This window comes from Poecilia reticulata, linkage group LG5 (genome assembly GCF_000633615.1).
Source record: "Poecilia reticulata strain Guanapo linkage group LG5, Guppy_female_1.0+MT, whole genome shotgun sequence".
NCBI lineage: Eukaryota > Metazoa > Chordata > Actinopteri > Cyprinodontiformes > Poeciliidae > Poecilia > Poecilia reticulata.
This window is the reverse complement of record NC_024335.1, coordinates 25,300,213-25,316,853: the sequence shown is the minus strand read 5'-3', so window position 1 is coordinate 25,316,853 and position 16,641 is coordinate 25,300,213. Positions and strand designations below refer to the sequence as shown.

General features: G+C 38.9%; 1 protein-coding gene across 1 annotated transcript; it reads right to left on the bottom strand.

Moving 5' to 3' along the window:
• Positions 1-2,754: 2,754 nt before the first annotated feature.
• On the bottom strand, positions 2,755-16,209 carry timeless (timeless circadian clock). Its single transcript, XM_017304615.1, has 30 exons — positions 16,041-16,209; positions 15,095-15,206; positions 14,852-15,005; positions 14,620-14,734; positions 14,438-14,500; positions 13,461-13,562; positions 13,222-13,377; positions 13,008-13,141; positions 12,190-12,277; positions 11,931-12,107; positions 11,453-11,670; positions 11,251-11,354; positions 10,250-10,419; positions 10,039-10,164; positions 9,777-9,928; positions 9,083-9,180; positions 8,887-9,004; positions 8,405-8,606; positions 7,279-7,418; positions 7,098-7,177; positions 6,861-6,984; positions 6,702-6,784; positions 6,409-6,566; positions 6,049-6,247; positions 5,840-5,908; positions 5,614-5,732; positions 4,566-4,821; positions 4,077-4,128; positions 3,913-3,989; positions 2,755-3,682 (listed from the first exon to the last, which is right to left on the bottom strand). The coding sequence occupies exons 2-30, from the start codon at positions 15,174-15,176 to the stop codon at positions 3,552-3,554; spliced, it is 3,747 nt and encodes a 1,248-aa protein (XP_017160104.1). The 5' UTR covers positions 15,177-15,206; positions 16,041-16,209; the 3' UTR covers positions 2,755-3,551.
• Positions 16,210-16,641: the final 432 nt, after the last annotated feature.

The window sequence follows — 16,641 nt, the reverse complement described above, 5'->3', positions numbered from 1 at the left end:
CATTTAATTCAAGCTATTGTTTCCTGATTTAACTTGTAAATAGCGTTAAGTTAGCCAGGGGCGGCCCAAGATTTTATGGGGCCTTAAACACAATTTGATTTGAAGGGGTCCTTTCACACAGCTAAAAAAAAATAAATAAATAAGTCAGCTTCTCAATATTAATTTTTGCGATTTTCTGTATGCAGGACTTAAACCAGGATATAGTTAAATATTCAGTGAAACCCCAGCTATTAACGGTTCAGCATTGTCAGTATTCACATTCCGATCCGCAGATTTTTCTGTGGAATACGGCTCCAAATTATTTGTGGCAAATGTGCCTCTTTGCAGATTTATACATATTTTAAATAAGCGGCAGAAAATGCAGTTTAGGTAGCTGAAATACCTAAGTGCAAATCTACTCGACACCTTATTAGCTGGAAGCCCAGTTCATCTTCCTTGACTACGATTGCCTGTACAGCCAAGAGCGGAGTTAAAGTGATCAAAACAGCCATCTTGGGTTCCATACCCAACCTTGAGACTTTCACTGCATGTCCTCCCCCCCTTCTCTTTCTGCCCATTTCCTGTCTGGCGACTGTCAATAAAGGCCACAATTCTGCAAAAAAAAAAAAAAGTTAAGAGAGGATGGATGAGTGATACAGATGTGTTACTCAAACATTTGCTAAACTGACTTGTGTTATAACTGTCTTTGGAGCCCTAAGTCACGGCTTAGTATGGCTTAGGATCACTCTGAGGAAGTTTGCTTCGACTAGATGAATTTAAATACAGAGGATGACGCTGGGTTAGTAGCTTAACAATTACACTTTCTGATAATTAAGATCTCTGTCTTGGCAGGCTATAATCTGACTACAAAGACTAAAAAGACCCCAAACACAATTTGGATAATCAGGGTCTTATCTGTGTCTTTGAAGCTTAAAGCTTTTCAAAAACATTGATTTAATCAGTTAGATGGCACAATGAGTGAAAGTTTGAAAACATCTAAACTCTTAGTAGGATTTAATTGTCCTTAAAATGATTCACGAGCTTTCATTTTCGGGCACAGCCATGCGCTTCGCCCCCATTTGTTCATTACGCAACATCATTATGAACAAATGACGGCATTTGGCAATCAGCACTCTTAATAAGGGCCTCATTTATTTTAAAAAATCACTTCAGTCAGACTCAATAAGATTCATGTCGGGTCAATAATACAGGATTTGGAATTGAAAGCTGGAAATTTTAATCAATGCTATTTTTTTTTGTAATGTTTTGTATTAAAACTTGTATTTTGATGGGAGTAAAAAGCTGCAGACGGGACCCCGACGGATTGCACTGGCACGATCAGAAATGAAGTGCAGCTGAAAGGATTGGCTGCAGAAGCACTTTTCCCTCGCAGCCTCTGCCAGACTCACAGGAGGTGGTTGTTTGAGTACACAAACAACCTCATAAAGGTGCCTGATGAATAAAACCTAACAGCGTGGCCCCTTCGCTAAGCATATGCATAATGTTATCTTAAATGTTAAATATGTGGTTGCACAATGTCATTACTTAATGATTTTTGGTCAGTATTCAGTGGTTTATGGTGTCTTTTTATAAAATAAATAAATAACAATGCTGTTCCTCCTTATAACTTTAACACTTGATGATTAAGTAATAAACAGTTACAAGGGCGCTTTAAAAGGCTTTTCAAAAGCTGAGTTATAATTACCATTTGGCAAGACAATGTGTGTGTTTTAGTCCTTTCTCATCATTTAAACAATACTCTATACATTGGCAGGTATAGTTTATTAAGTATTTACCATTCACGTAGGTAGTTAATTATCTAGTAGTTATTTAAAAGTGCAGTGGACATGCAAAGTCCTTTAACTGTATTTCACTTTGGATTTATTAGTAAACAAAATCTCTTATTACAGTATTCAAGAAAATATTAATCTCTCGTCTAATTTTCTAATCTCCATTTTTAAGAGAAGTATAAGTTCCTCATGCTAAGAAGCAGTTCAGTATAAATTAGATTTCTGCGTCTGTCAGAAACCAGACGGATGGAAAGTGTGAGCGTGACTTTAAGGTGTGTTTCAACATGAAACTCTTTACGAAATCCAAGAGAGCAAAGGGAAATTACCATTCCTATTCTGGAGAAGGAAATTATTATTTAGTAATAAATTCTCTACCTGTTAAATGAAAAGCCTGGCACGTTTCCCTGAGAACGTGCCAGGGAAACGTGACGAATAATCGGAGGCGTCTCTATCGGCCTCGTTCATGTAACCTCTGCTTTGACTTGAAACAAGCGCCTGCCCAAATGCAAAATCACTTTAACTGTAACAAGATTACGACTGATTTCTCAACAGCTCTTCAATGAACTTCTGTAAGGCTAATGGTCTAAAATTGCTAAAAGAAAACCAACAAAAAAACATTTGGTTTGTAATGCCCTCCTTTTCCTTGAAAACTTTTTACATTTTCTTAGTTACAATAATTGTTTTTCCAGTAAACAATCTGATGAGTACGGTGTGCATCTTTTCGTCCATCTTTAATATTTTACCCCTGAATTAAATCCAGTGCAACTAATTGCCCTCAGAACTCACCTAATCTATAAACCTATTCACTAGAAGTTGGACTTTACAACCTTTGAAAGCCTTTTTTTTTTTTTTTTTCATGTGAAAAATTCAGCTTGCCACATTTCTGTTCACACAGGACGAGTCACCACATTTATTAAACTCTGGAACCTTCCCAATACAGAACGAGTGATATACGGCACAGCTGTGTGAATTCATTACCCCACTCATTACTGCGCTCGTCTAATAGCAGCATTTCCAGGTCTCCTTTGAATCGGGGGCAGAGCAGATGTAGTGACAGGAAGTCACTAATGCAGTCCAGATGTGACGACAACACACCGCCTCCGACCCAGAAAGAAAACTGACAACACTGTGCATGGTGACTGCAGACATGCGAGGCAAAAAAAAAGGAAGAAAATCTAGCAAAGGTTACAGAAAAAAAAACATTTACTTTGAAGTTATTTGATTTCTGTTCTGCTTTTCTCACTTTTTATCTGCAAAATGAAACTTGTAATTAAACAAATCAAGACTACGCTTTTTATTAAATTATGCATGAACTTTTTCTTAAATTATGCACTGAAATGAAAAAAGGAGCAAACATTTCTGCCTCCTAGTGTTTACATTCTGTGTTGCACAATGTGAGAAGCAGAGCGGCTTTTTTGTTCTGATAAGTTGTTTTATTTAACAGTTTTACACACACATAAAATTGTACATGTGAAAAGAAGCACTTTCACCTTTTAAACCAGAAATAAGATAACTGAATTTGAAACAATTTTACAGAGAACGATTCACTCCAAGAACTTACAATGCTAGAGAACGGGAATTATAAGGATAAAAAGCTGAAAAGGAACCAAATTCTCTAAAGTTTTACCATGAATTATCGGTTCACATAATTTATATATTTACATCATAAACGAGCTTTTTGGGATTCCAATAATCGGGTCTGCTGGTCGGCCCTCCAGAGGACTGAATCCCCTCTAAGTAACACGAGGGACCTGCCTGTATGTGGTCCATTAAAGACTTTCACTAATCTTCGTCTTCTTCGTCGTCTATCACGGCCATCCTCCTCCTCCGCTTCACGGGAGCAGAGAAATCCTCCGTGTCGGAATCTGCATCCTTATTTGTATCAACATCCATGGCCTTGGAAGAATCGTTATCTGTTAAAAAAATAATAATAATTAGGTGTGTATTACTCAAATGTTGTAGTTAGGACAAATTAAAGTAATAATATGGATTCTATTAATTGGTCTGATCAGAAGAGTAAAACGTGTCGCATCGTCTTTTCTCTAACTGAACGTCTTCAGCCACTGTTTGGATTAAAACAACTCCTGGTCCAGTATATTCAGAAAACTATTAGAAAATACATAGCTGTTCCTGCTAATATTACCTTTCTCTTCTTCTTTGTCATCATCATCATCCATTATCCTGTTTCTGCTTCTTTTGGTTGACGTCTTCTCCTGGGATCTGTTGGATCAGGACAAAATGTGTGGAAAATGAACAACATTCAAAAAACGTATTTATTGGTAAATACCATCAAGGTGATTTATCTACCTCTCAGTTAGACTGTTAGCTTCACCAGCAGCAGCAGAGTCTGACACCAGACCTGAAACACAAAGCAACAAGATCACTGAAGTTCAGAGGAACGACAGAAGATCTTAGAGGGAAAGTGTGACGTTTCACTTCTTTGAAATTAGGAAGATTTTTCCTCATTTCTATAATAAACATCTCCAGCGGGGTGCTTTTACCTCCAATACTCTGGAGGGACGTTTATTTAGCTGCAGTTTTTTTTTTTTATAGAGCCATTAAAGATCGCTTAATCAGAATTGCTGCTTTAGATTTGCCTTCATTTTAATCTGCCGCCTCTCCGGGGGAACAGAGTCAATTTGCATTAGTTCTATTTAACTTTGTGGTTTTGTGTTGCAGCTTTTAAAGTTGATTTTCCTCCAGCCAACAACATGCACAGTTAAAAGCAAACGGCTACGGAGGTTTTCTGTCGTGTGAGAAATCAAACCGAGTCGAGGATGACTCCTCCGTCTGTACCTGCATCCTCTGCAGAGTGGCTCTTCCTGCTGCGCGCCAGCAGCAGAGCTCTCAGAGCCTGAGCTCTCTGCTCACTTGAGACCTCTTCGTCCTCCTCCTCTTCCCCCTCGGCCCGGTCGTGTGGTTCTTCTAGTGATTCTCTGGGCCCTTGTTGCTCCTCTGAGTGTTCAGGTTCGCCCTCTGCAGGGGTCAACGCTGCAGCCGCACTCAGAAGCTGAGATTTGCTGATGTTTTCTGGAATCCTCCAGAAAGTTTCCTAATTACAACAAAAAGATAGAAATGATATGAAACACATTTTTAAAAGTTTACATAACTTTCTAAACACAAACAGAATTTAGAAAATAAAAACAAAACAATTTCATTTATTTAATAACTGATATTATTTTTCAATGACTTAAACACTTAAATAATTTATTTATTTTGTAAGCAGTTGTATATTTCAGGCTTTACTTGTGTCCCCATCAGGCTAAGCATTGTTTATTGATTTACTTTATGTGTTTTACAGATTTTATAGTTGTTGTTTAGGTGTTAATCTTCTAGTCTTCCAACAACACAGTTATCAAGTGATATTTTAAAATTTCCTGTCAACTTTAAACATTTTTTAACTCAAAAACACAGCAGACCGCTGGATGAACGCCCTGGCAACCCGAGCAAAGGGCTTAGCAAATTTTCTGGAGGAAACCCTGAATTTATTCATTTATCAATTGAATGAGAGGAAAATATAAAATGATGTTGAATTAATGTATTTTTTAAAATTAAAAAATAACTATTCAAATAATTTTTGTAGTTGTTATAACTTATTTACTTATGCATTAAATAAAGTAAAAGCAGAAAAACTTGATAAATCCATCCATCAATCCATTTCGGGAAGGAACTAAATCCTATTTCCAGTCATTATTGCGCAAGAGGCAAATTCATTATTGCAAGTTAAATTTATTTACTGTATGACAACATAAATAACTGAAAACAGAACAGAATATAAACTCCATAATTACTGGCTGAAACAGGAAGCTGAAGTTTCTAATAATGGACAATCATCTGAACCCACCTGCTCGTTTTCAGGAGGCCTGATTCCCAGTTTGCTCAGCAGCTTCAGGAAGTTCCTGTTCTCCATGGCGTCTTCGTTTGCCTCTGAGAAAGTGGCAAGTGGAACCGGTTGTGACGGACCTGGGGGAAGAGAACAGGGCAGCAGCAGCATTAAATAAATTAATTTTTCTCATGAATGCTGCAAGACGTAACGAGAACAATCCGTCTGAATAACCAGTTATACTCACAGTCGTCTCTTCTGTCCATTGCCGTCTTGTTTAAACTTCTCTGCAGCCACAACAGCGGTCCGGACAAGCCTTCAATAAGAGAAAATATGACAAATTAAGCCTTCAGCTGAAGAAATAGAATTAATTTTCCATGCTACAATAATGTATTCTTTAATGTTTTAATGATTACTTAACAAAAAAAGAAAAACAACGCGCAGCAGTAATCTCACCTTCTTGCAACAGAGCGATTGCCATGGACCTGATGTCTGCTCTGCTCTCTGCTGTCAGGTTAAAGTCTTGTCTCCTTTTTCTGACAGGTTGTGGTATTTCCCTCTCATTTTCATCTTCCTCACTATCATCATCCGTTTCATCTTCGCTGTCTTCATCTGGACGGCCTTGAGTTAGTTCAGCCAGGAAGTCTTCCTCAGTCTGCAAAACAAATTAAGCATTTAATAATAAAATACATAACATGACGTAATGCTCACACAAACAGGAATGTGCTGCCTAGAAGATACGATCGGTGAGTTTCTGGCCAGATGATTTTTTTTTTTTTTTTAATACCTTTAGAAAGCAGACCTAAGGTAACCTACCATGCTCTTTCCGGAGCTCTTCCCGGAGCTTTTTCCACGGCTTCTCTTCTTGTGAAGCTGGCGCCTCTCGGACACCAGGCCCATACTCAGCAGCTTGTCCACGACGCGTGCTCGAGAGCGCTTGGCCGTGAGCTTCTTCATGATGCTACCCAGAACATCTGCATCAACACAACCACTTTAAGATCATTCACCTGTCAAAGCAGAATCCCAGATGGGAGCTGCTGCAGAAAACACAGGCAGGCTGTGTGAAATCAAGCAGTTTGCATAGTGATGAGAACGAAGCCTCCAAATACCGTCAGAGTCTTTGAACTCCTCAAACAGCATCTGCAGCTCCAGTTCCTGCTCCTCGGTCCACAAAACGATCCGAGTGCCCTTCCTTTGAAAGAAACGATAAAGAAGCTTTCTGATTTTTTTCTACACACTTTTTGATAGACCTAAGTCAAACTGCATACTTTTGTTTCTTCAGCTCTTTAGCGCTGTCTACCAGACCCATGTGCACCAGCTGGGTCACCACCTGCCGCCGTGTGCGGTTGCTGTTGCTTAGTAACTGGATGACCGTCTCCACGATGTCTGGCACTGTGCCCAAAAATTAACAGTCAGGGGTTAAAGTTCAGAGGTCAGCCTGGTCTGGTCATTTTCAAGACGACAAACCGAGAAAAAAAAAATGTTTGAGCTGCGAAAAAGTAAACCTTCAGAGTCAAGATGCTCCATGTAGAGCCTTCGTAGCTCCTCTTCCTCCTCTTCAGTCCAAGATGGCTTCTTTCCCTCTCTGAAATATTTCATTACAATGACAGATTACTCGTTAGATTAGGGATAGTTGCATCAGATTAGGCATACACTTCATAAATGCAAGCAGAGCAGAGCACACACCCGTCTTTGGTGTAGCCTTCGGTCATCTCGTGCACGGCGCCCACATTCTTCCAGAAGAGCAGCTCAACGTAAGCCTTGTTGTTCTGAGCTGCCACTGCAAAGAAACGCTTCAGCACGAACTTGGCAAAGGTCACCAGTTCCTGTGAAGGGAGAGGAGAAAAGCTTAGACACCAGAACATGATCTACGATCAGCTTCATATCCAGGATTCAGAGATTGACTCCAGACTGAACTATGCAGAGAATCCAGTCCTTTATATTAATCATATCAAATATTAAAGTTCATCGTGGATTTATGGCTGATATTTCTGCAGGAGGAACACTTTACCTACTGAGGATGGATGGAAGGAAAGGAAATGAAAGGAAAGGAAAGGAAAGGAAAGGAAAGGAAAGGAAAGGAAAGGAAAGGAAAGGAAAGGAAAGGAAAGGAAAGGAAAGGAAAGGAAAGGAAAGGAAAGGAAAGGAAAGGAAAGNGAAAGGAAAGGAAAGGAAAGGAAAGGAAAGGAAAGGAAAGGAAAGGAAAGGAAAGGAAAGGAAAGGAAAGGAAAGGAAAGGAAAGGAAAGGAAAGAAAGAGAGAGAAAGAAAAAAGAAAAGAAGGACACAAGGGAAAGATAAAAGGAAGAAAGGAAGGAAATGAGAGACAGGAAAGAAAATTGTAAGGGAGTGCATAGTGAGGAAAGAAAAAAGAAAATGTATGCAGGAGTAAGGAGGGAAGTAAAGAATGAAAGAAGAAAAGAAAGGAAGAATGTAAGAAAGAAAGAAAGAAAGCAATAAGTAGAAGAAAGAACCAAATAAAGAACAAACAAAAGAAAGGGAAAAAGAGACAAAGGGTTACAGGAAAAGAAAAAAGTAAAGAAGGAAGCAAAAGAGAAAGGAAAAAGTAAAAAAAAAAAAGAAAGAAGTAAGAAATAAAGAAACAGCCAAAGAAACAAAAAAGAAAACATAAAAAAAGAACAGAACTAGATAATGGGATGCCAAGTCTGAAAAAATCTTTTCCAAACCTACTTTATTTTTCCGTGCCAATCCAGACTATGAAATTAATAAAAATGAAATTTCTAACTTTTCCAGGCTGTGGAGGAACCCAGACCTTGACAGCCCTGAGAAACAGTTTAAGTTCAATTGCTGCACCTTGTAAGCGTCTGCGGCGGGATCACTCAGGATCTTGTTGAAAAGGTGGAAGACCGACAGCTGGAAAAGCAGAGCATCCATCTTGAGGTCAACGGCCAGGCGGTGCAGCATGCGAGCTACGCAGTGGTTTGTGTGAGGCGTGTTTGTCGAGTATGATTTCAAGAGGAGAAGATATGAGCGCACGATGCCGGGGTTGGCAAACCTGCAACAGCAAACAGACGAGGTGAAACCTTCCAAACAAGACCTGGAAAAGTCTTTCTGAAGCCAAATAAAAACAAACACGCTACGTTTGTCTGAGCCTCCTTTAGTTGAGGTTGAAGATGCCAGATTTGAACAGACAGAGTAAATCGGGAATACTTTACTCCAGTAAGGAACTACTGTACTCTTGATATCCACAAAATAAAGTTTTATTGCTTTTTTGAAGCAGATGGAAGGCAGCCTTAAATTCGGAGCAAACCAGAAACTTTTGATTCTTTCCTCACCTTTTGATCAAGTCTAGGATATTGAACTCTTTCTCAGAAAGCTGGACAGATTCCAGCTCCTCCTCTTCCAGCTCTGCTCCTTCATCGTCGTCCTCAGCAACCGTCTCAGGAGGAGGCCCTGATACGCAAAAACACAAGTTAAATTAAAAGAAGAGCACATGTGAAAACAGGGAGAAACGTGCCGTTAAAAGCTCACTCGGCAGGTTGGCTTGGAAGATCTGCTTGAGAAGATCCAGTTCTTCTTCTGGTTCAACGTCAGATGAGCCGAACACGTCACCATCTGGCCAGACTTCCCTGAACCGGGCAGAAATAAAATACACTCGGTTACGTAAATGGATGCCTTTCTGGTTGAAAAGAAAGTTTAAATAATATTGTGATAATTAAGTCTGTTGCAATAATCGATTTATCAAACGATGAATTAAAAATTAGATTAATAATTTCCACTCTGACAATTTAATAGTTTTTGAAGGGCAATTTTGTTTACAGAAACTTCATAATCCATTTTAGTTATGGTTTTGGTTGTTTTCTTTTGGGGTTTTTTTTTTAAATATCTTGTAAATATGAATTTTTTTTTTTTTTTACAAAATTAAATTCTATTGATCTTTGAAAGCACAAACGTGCATCATTATGCTATTATCCATATATTATTTCAAAAATCCTCTCAAAATAAACAAATTGCAACTTCATGAAATAACTATTGGAACAATCTATTGTTCAGCAAAGTTTGTTACCGTTTAGTTTATTTAGATTATTTGAAGTCTTAAAAACAACAACTAGCTGCTTGTCTTTATGTCGCTTTAAAATGAAAAAACAAAAACTAGTTAAAGTTTGCTTCATAGACTGAATCGTCGATCAGTTTATGGCTGGTGAAACATGGATGTGGTCCAGACCTGGCGGCCCGCAGCAGCGCCAGAGCTTCAGGTCCCAGTCGGGCCAGCAGAGCATCCTGCACCCGAACCATGGCCTCAGTTCGCTGCTCCTCCAGAGGCGTTTCTGACGCAGCGTCAAAAGGAACGATGCTTTCAGTCAACGACGCCGACAGCTAAAACCAGTTAGCATGTTTAGTGGCTCATTTTGTCAGAAAACTGGACTGATTGTAAACAGATTAGCGTTTGGCTGCTGCTCCCTCTGGAGGCCAGTCCTGGCACCAACCTGAAACTCAGTCGCCCTCAGCTCTTCCTCAACAGCCTTCCAAGTTTCTTCCAGCACCTCTGGACTCGTCTCCTGAGCCGGCTGCTTCTTTTTAGCCTGAGACTTCCTCCGCTTCACCTTCTTCCTCTGAACACATGAAGGATGAAAACATTGGCACCTCAAAGATGCGCCAAGCTATCCAGGAAACCACCAGGAGCAACGATCAACTCGCCTGAACGATCAAGTTCTTCCGGCCTTTGCAGAAGCGCTCCAGCATTCGTAAGAAGAGATGCGTTGACTCCACCAGGTCTTTGAGGTAGGAGAGAGGCTGCTTGGTTTCGTCGTACTTCCTCAGCAAGGTCAGGAAAATCTCTCTGTACTCCGTCAGGTAGAAGATGTTGCCTTTGTGAGGAGATTTCAGATATCAGTAAACAGTAAAAGACAAAGCAAGGCTGAGAATGCTGCCAAGTTTACAAAATGTATCACTGCCACAAATTCACCTGTTTAGGTGCTCTAAATGATGCCCCACCAAATCCGGTTGATGCATATTTCACACACAGTAAAGGCCAAATTTAAAGCAATTTGCTGCCATCTTGTGGTCAGAGTTCAGCCCGATTATGTGTAATTGTGTCATCTTCCATAATAAATACTGAGCTTCACATTTGTTATTAATTGTTTGGTCAAATTAACAGTCTTCACTAATTTTACGATCTGCCAGACAGCAAAAACAAGAATAATTTTTTTTAATATAACATCCATAAACTCAGAAAAAAGGAGTTAATGACACATTATGCCGACAGATGACTTTTAAATTAGGTTTAAGATGAGAAATATTTATATTTGATTTATTTTATCATGTTTATTCATTTAAATACAAATAACATTGATGCATAATTTTAGCCGATGTTAATTTGATTAATTTTAGAAATATTTTAATAACTGTTCTCATTTTATTTTGTTCATATGTGCTACAATGTAGATAAATCATAGAAAAATGATAGCATTTTATCTGGTCTACAATGACACATTTAACATTTTAGCTTCTTGCTATTTTTTGCTATTATTTTGGTTTTTGGCAGAGTGGAAGCTTGCTTCTAATTTTTGTAAAGTACTCTGTGTTATACAAAGTTGTAAGAAAAGCATACTACATCTAAATGTAATTATGATCTATTGTGATTTTAAAAACGCGTGTTCGTACACCTGCCCTCCTAATCTGACTGAGCAGCATCTCACTTTTAATGACGTTAGAGCTCTGACGGATGCCTTCGTCAGCAGAGCGGTCCATTTCGTTCACGGTTAGCAGAAGTTCCTGATACGCCTTCAGAGCCAGATGCATCCTAAAAACAACAAAAGGTTTGAACACGTGAGAAAAAAAAAAATCTGATAATTCGTCGTGAATTTGTAATTTTTTTGTGATCTGTCCAGCTGGTTTTACCTGCGGGACCAGGATGTGGCCTCTTTGCGGTCCGTTAGCAACATTTCATAGTAATTGGTAATGTTGCGTTCAATGAAGTGAAACGTACGAATGGACATGGTCTCTGAGACGAGGTCGGCACGGAAACCGTTGTCACGGTTGAAGGCCATGAAGAAGCTGAGCGCCCAGAGGTAATAGGTCTCGTCATGTTGCTGCGTTTGTTCGCGGATTAGACTTTCCTGGAAAAGTCAAAGATATAAATAACAGTGTGAATCATTGAAATGTTTTTTTTTTTATATAAAATAAAGCGAAAGTAGATATGTATATTTTTGTTCAGGAATCACGATGTCTTCATGTTTTAATTTGTAATTTCAATGTAGCAAAAATAAGGCAATAACACCTCTTCTGTGCTCCAAACAAGTTAAAAGTTTCTCAGTTCACCGCAGGGATCAACTGTGCCATCATCATGTGGAAGTGAAACGTGTGTCTCCTCACCGACCTTAACGAGGTACATGAGTCGGTTGTAGCAGTTCTCCAGGAAGTCCACGCAGAACTCCCGCAGGAAGAGCCGAACGTTTAGCGCCGAGCGTCGCTTGTCCCTGCAGTCCTGGGCTTGCCGGTTTCTCTTAGGGACACGCCTCACTGCTTTTCCCAGGTCGTGAGTGTAATGTTTGAACTACAAGGTCGAAACCAAAGACGTGAGCTGTTGTCTTCTCATCTCACTGCAGAGGAGATGGCTTGCATGGTCGATGACTCACATTGTTTAGATTTCGGTGATATATCACGTCCTTCTCCCCGATTGCTTTCAGGCCTTGAACCACAAAAGATCCGCCGAAGCGAGAATGTCTGGAAGAAAACGCAACACAAAACTCAAATCTCATTAAAAATATGAGCTACAGTAAATCTAAAGATCCTTAGAATATGGTAAAGGAAGCCAAGTGTCTGGAAAATAAAGGTTAATTGTAAACAATATGACAAATTTTGAAAATAAAGTCCTGATCTTGTGCTGTACCACCTGCATGGAAAACACATTAACTAAGACTTAAAGATATAAATTATTGTTTTTGCATACAAGTAACTGATTGTGTTTAATGAATCTTAATGTTATTTCTACAAGCGCATTGCTTCCAAGTGCATGAAGATAAACCACAGTGCCTCTCAATAAATCATTATATTATCGGAAAGTGAATTAATGTCCATAAATTAATTTAAAAATAAAAACAAATTCACTAACACAGTAATATATTTCAGGCCATTGCTTTCCGGTTTTATTTCAGTTCTTAAAAGTCACAAAGCAAACATTGACAACGAAACGTTTGCTTGGTAAATGTCCTGAAAGATCTTAAATGGAGTCAGACGTTTTAAATCCAATTTAAAATGATTATGACGCATCAAAGAGTTTGACTCTAATCTGATTTATACTAAACTGGAAATGAAGAGCATCAAATGTTTCACTCTCTTCATTTAGAAAATGAAGACATAGAAAAGTTTTCAATTGAAAGACGTCTAATAAAGCGGGGGAATAACCTGATCAACTTTCAGTCACCTGGATACTTTTATCGCTGCTCGTCTTTACCTGGTTCCTCTCTGCAGCGTGCGAGAGCGTCTCTCCGCCTGCTCTTTCTGCCTCAGCGCCTCCAGCTCCTCAGCGTCTCTCTTCTTCTCCTCGGCGGAGCGAGCATGACCGGCGCTCACCAGCACTTCGGGAGTCTGCAAAATTCACAACGCGTCATATTGAGCTCACCTGGAGATCCATGAGTGAAAAGGCGGAGAGGCTTTCAATGCCTCACCTGGTCTCTGAACATGAGGGAGATAATTTCCAGCACGTGCATGCTCCACTGCTGCTCGCTCTGAGCAGACGCCAGAAACTTGACCAGGTCGTCAAAGCCGCTCATGTGAACGGCCCACAGCACCCGGTCGTGTACGCTGGCGTCATCGTCCACCTTCTGTCAGCAGAGAGACGACCACAGGTTAGACGACGAGAGAGGAACGGTGAAGTGAAGAGTAAAGGATCAGCTGTCAGTCAAACCTTCTCTTCACAGGGATCTGCTGGCACATGAAGAACGTTTCTGACCAGCAGTAAAATCCTCTCGATCAGCAGGTTGTCCTCGTCCTGTCTTTGCTCCCAATCCTGGATGAGTGAAGGTGCAGCAGGAAAAGCAGTAAAAACCATCACAGAACGGAACTGTCTTATTATTGAAAATACAAAAATGTTTTCATTTTAAAGTCCTGCAAGAGTTTTTACTTTCCTTTAACTTTTTCTACATTTTTCAAGCTACAAACTGAGGCTTCAGTGAATTTTATTGTGATTTTATATGACAGATCAATTCAAAGTGGAGCACAATAACAACATTTAAAGAAATTAATTCCTTTACAAATAAAAATCTGAAAATGCATATTATGTGTTCTGTCGTCTCTCAGGTCCCTTTGCTTTGATAACGCTACATAAAATCCAGTACAAGCAACTGCCTTCATCAGACTGAACTTTGATTAGGCCATTTAACATGAATATGATTTGATCTAAACCATTCCAGCTCTAGCTGTATGTTTATGTTTAGGAACAAGTCTAATCCTGGATTTATCGCAGATTATTGTCCCTTTCGATTAAACTTCTCCTTGTCTAGTCTGTCGGTTTAAGAGGACAGTCGTGTCTTGTTAGCATTAATTCTTCCACTACAACATTATGGATCACATATCGCTTTATGAAATGTTCAAAGCTTGGGGTGACGCATGTCACAACATTTTTACGATGCTGTTTGTTCACTTTTGTCAAAAATAAATTAGACAAACGTTGACTCTTCTTACTTCTGAATGTTTGCTATGGTTTTTGGATTTTTATTTATATAAAAACAGAAAAGAATGTATTTTTCTTGGACTTCACAGATGCGCACTACCTTGTGTTGGTCTTTTACACAAAATCCCTACAAAACCACTGAAGTTTGTGGTTATTATGAGATAAAAATTGAGATTTTCAATTTGTATGCAAACATTTTTCTACCGACTTACCAGTTGAAGGAGGTTGTACAAAGTCTCACTTAAAATCCCAAACACCTTCTCACTGGCAAAAGCCTTGAAACAGAAACAAAGTGCAAAAATATAGTAAAGACTAAAACCTAACAATTCAAGTTACTGAGGTTTAATTAGAGGACAATGTACTCAGAGTTTACAACGCAATGTTATAAAAATACCTCTTTGTAGGCCTGCAAATGAGATGTGACTTGCATGTAGTGTTGCCTGAACACTGGATCATCTGGGATTTTACCAAAACACAGCATGGCAGGCTGGGTGAGGTTAACCATGAGCCTGAAACGAGACAACAGGATAAAAACCAATCTAACACCACATTTCTGTGCGATCCAATACACTGTAAACACAAATATAGATATTACCACACCAGTAAAGCTGCGTCGAGAGTCATACCTGATGCATGCATCAAACAAGGTTTTGTCTTGTCTGTACTGAACGATAATTGGTAGTAGGTCGTTTTGGACAATCTGGCTGTCGCCGAGCTGCTGCCGAACATCACGAGTGTCATCTTCATGACGTAAATACCGGATCAGGTCTTTAACGCTCTCTGTACCAGAGGGGAAAAAGTTTAAGGAAAGCCGATCGAGATCAGAGAACGGCCATTTTGTTAAATGTTTGAGTAATTGAGTTACTCACCCAAACAGTCAGGCTCCTTGTGATAACTGTCTCCCTCTAGGTAACCCAGAGCGCTGCATGTTGCCAAAAGCTCACAGTTCATCCTGAATGGGTTTGTGCACCATCAGCCAACCTGATGAATCCAGAAGAATGATTAGAAAAAAAGAACGTCATGTTGTGTGTTTTATTCAAAGATTAATTTGTGATTAATAGCCGGTCTATTTCCCCTAAACTGGATCTATAAATGCATCAGACAACAACATGCAGTTTGAGGCATGATTTTGAGTTTAATAACATATTCAGGTTAGGGACTCTCGTTATTCTTTCCTTTTCTGATGGATTTCAAAGTGCTAATATCAAAAGTAGAAAAGCAAGAAATATTTTTCCTCTACTTTATGTGTTATAGTCCTTGGTATTAAAAACAATCTGAAAAGTCTCTCTATTATAACTACAGAGCTGGATCAGATACATTCAGTTATTGTTTGTTGATAGGTACATAACTGCCTTTTATATTTTTATTTAAAATAAACATATACTTGGAACAATGGGAATATTTCTGCTCTGACTTGTTTTCAGGTAATGTTTTACTGTTATTTCTAAATGCACAATACCCTTTCTTATTATTATTTTTCTTTTACTACATCCTTACCTTAGCTTAAATATGCATGGATACATTTACCTCAAACTTCCTGCTGGTACACCTGGTTTACCGAGTTGGACAATAAAGGATTTTTATATTGTATGCGCTCCGCAAATATGACTTAAATGAAGAAAAAAAAGTCGGAGGTAATTAATAAAGACATCAATAGCAAACTATCTTACGGTTATAATTTCTATAGAGAAATAAAACTAACATTTCACACTTTCTACCATTGTATAGTGTAGTTAGAGAGGTTAGCTTACAACATAACAAATATGTCTCCAAAATAAATTAGTTACTTAGACGCAGTCGAAAAAAATAACATACCAAGAACCTCTTTCGGGTTTTATTCGGCTCCAGAGTTTGAATTTATAACCAGTCAGTGGATAAGTTTGAAGTTTCCTCCGGTTATAAAGTTATTATCGACCTGCTGTTTTTCTAGTCGGACACAAGTTCCGCGCCAACAGAGAGCGAAAACTCAGAAAGCGGAAGTGGAGCTTCGTCACTTTGTCTGTGCTTCTCTGCCCTGAGTTTGGTATTTCAGGCTCCGCGGGTATTCTGTGATACATAAAAAATATAAAGTTTGACGACTGTACTTAAAATAGCTTGATTAAATTAGATAATGGGCTGACTCTCCACATTTGAAAGCGCCGCCGCACTTTTATTTACTACAGAGTTTATGTTTACTTTGATGTAATGTGTCTCCTTATCAGTTTTGCCCGAGGGAAACATAAGCCAACCTCAAGATTATAAAAAATGAGACGATTTAGTGTTGAACACTTGTATTTCTTTTTCACACAAGTTAAAAAAACGGACATATATTTAATTAATTGTGAACATGTCAAAGTAATCTGGCATTTCTAATTTTGTTTATTTTCTGCAGTTTTACTTTGAACCTGACGTCACGACTCTCAGTCTGGAGCAGTGG

What these genes read in the sequence shown, in the direction of transcription:
- timeless (XM_017304615.1), bottom strand. Translation starts at nt 15,176, where the DNA reads ATGAACTGTGAGCTTTTGGCAACATGCAGCGCTCTGGGTTACCTAGAG. An exon ending in CCGCCGCAGACGCTTACAAG is followed by an intron (nt 7,419 to 8,404) that starts GTGCAGCAATTG and finishes CTCCCTTCACAG; the next exon opens with GAACTGGTGACCTTTGCCAA. An exon ending in GCTAACAGTCTAACTGAGAG is followed by an intron (nt 3,990 to 4,076) that starts GTAGATAAATCA and finishes CTGATCCAACAG; the next exon opens with ATCCCAGGAGAAGACGTCAA.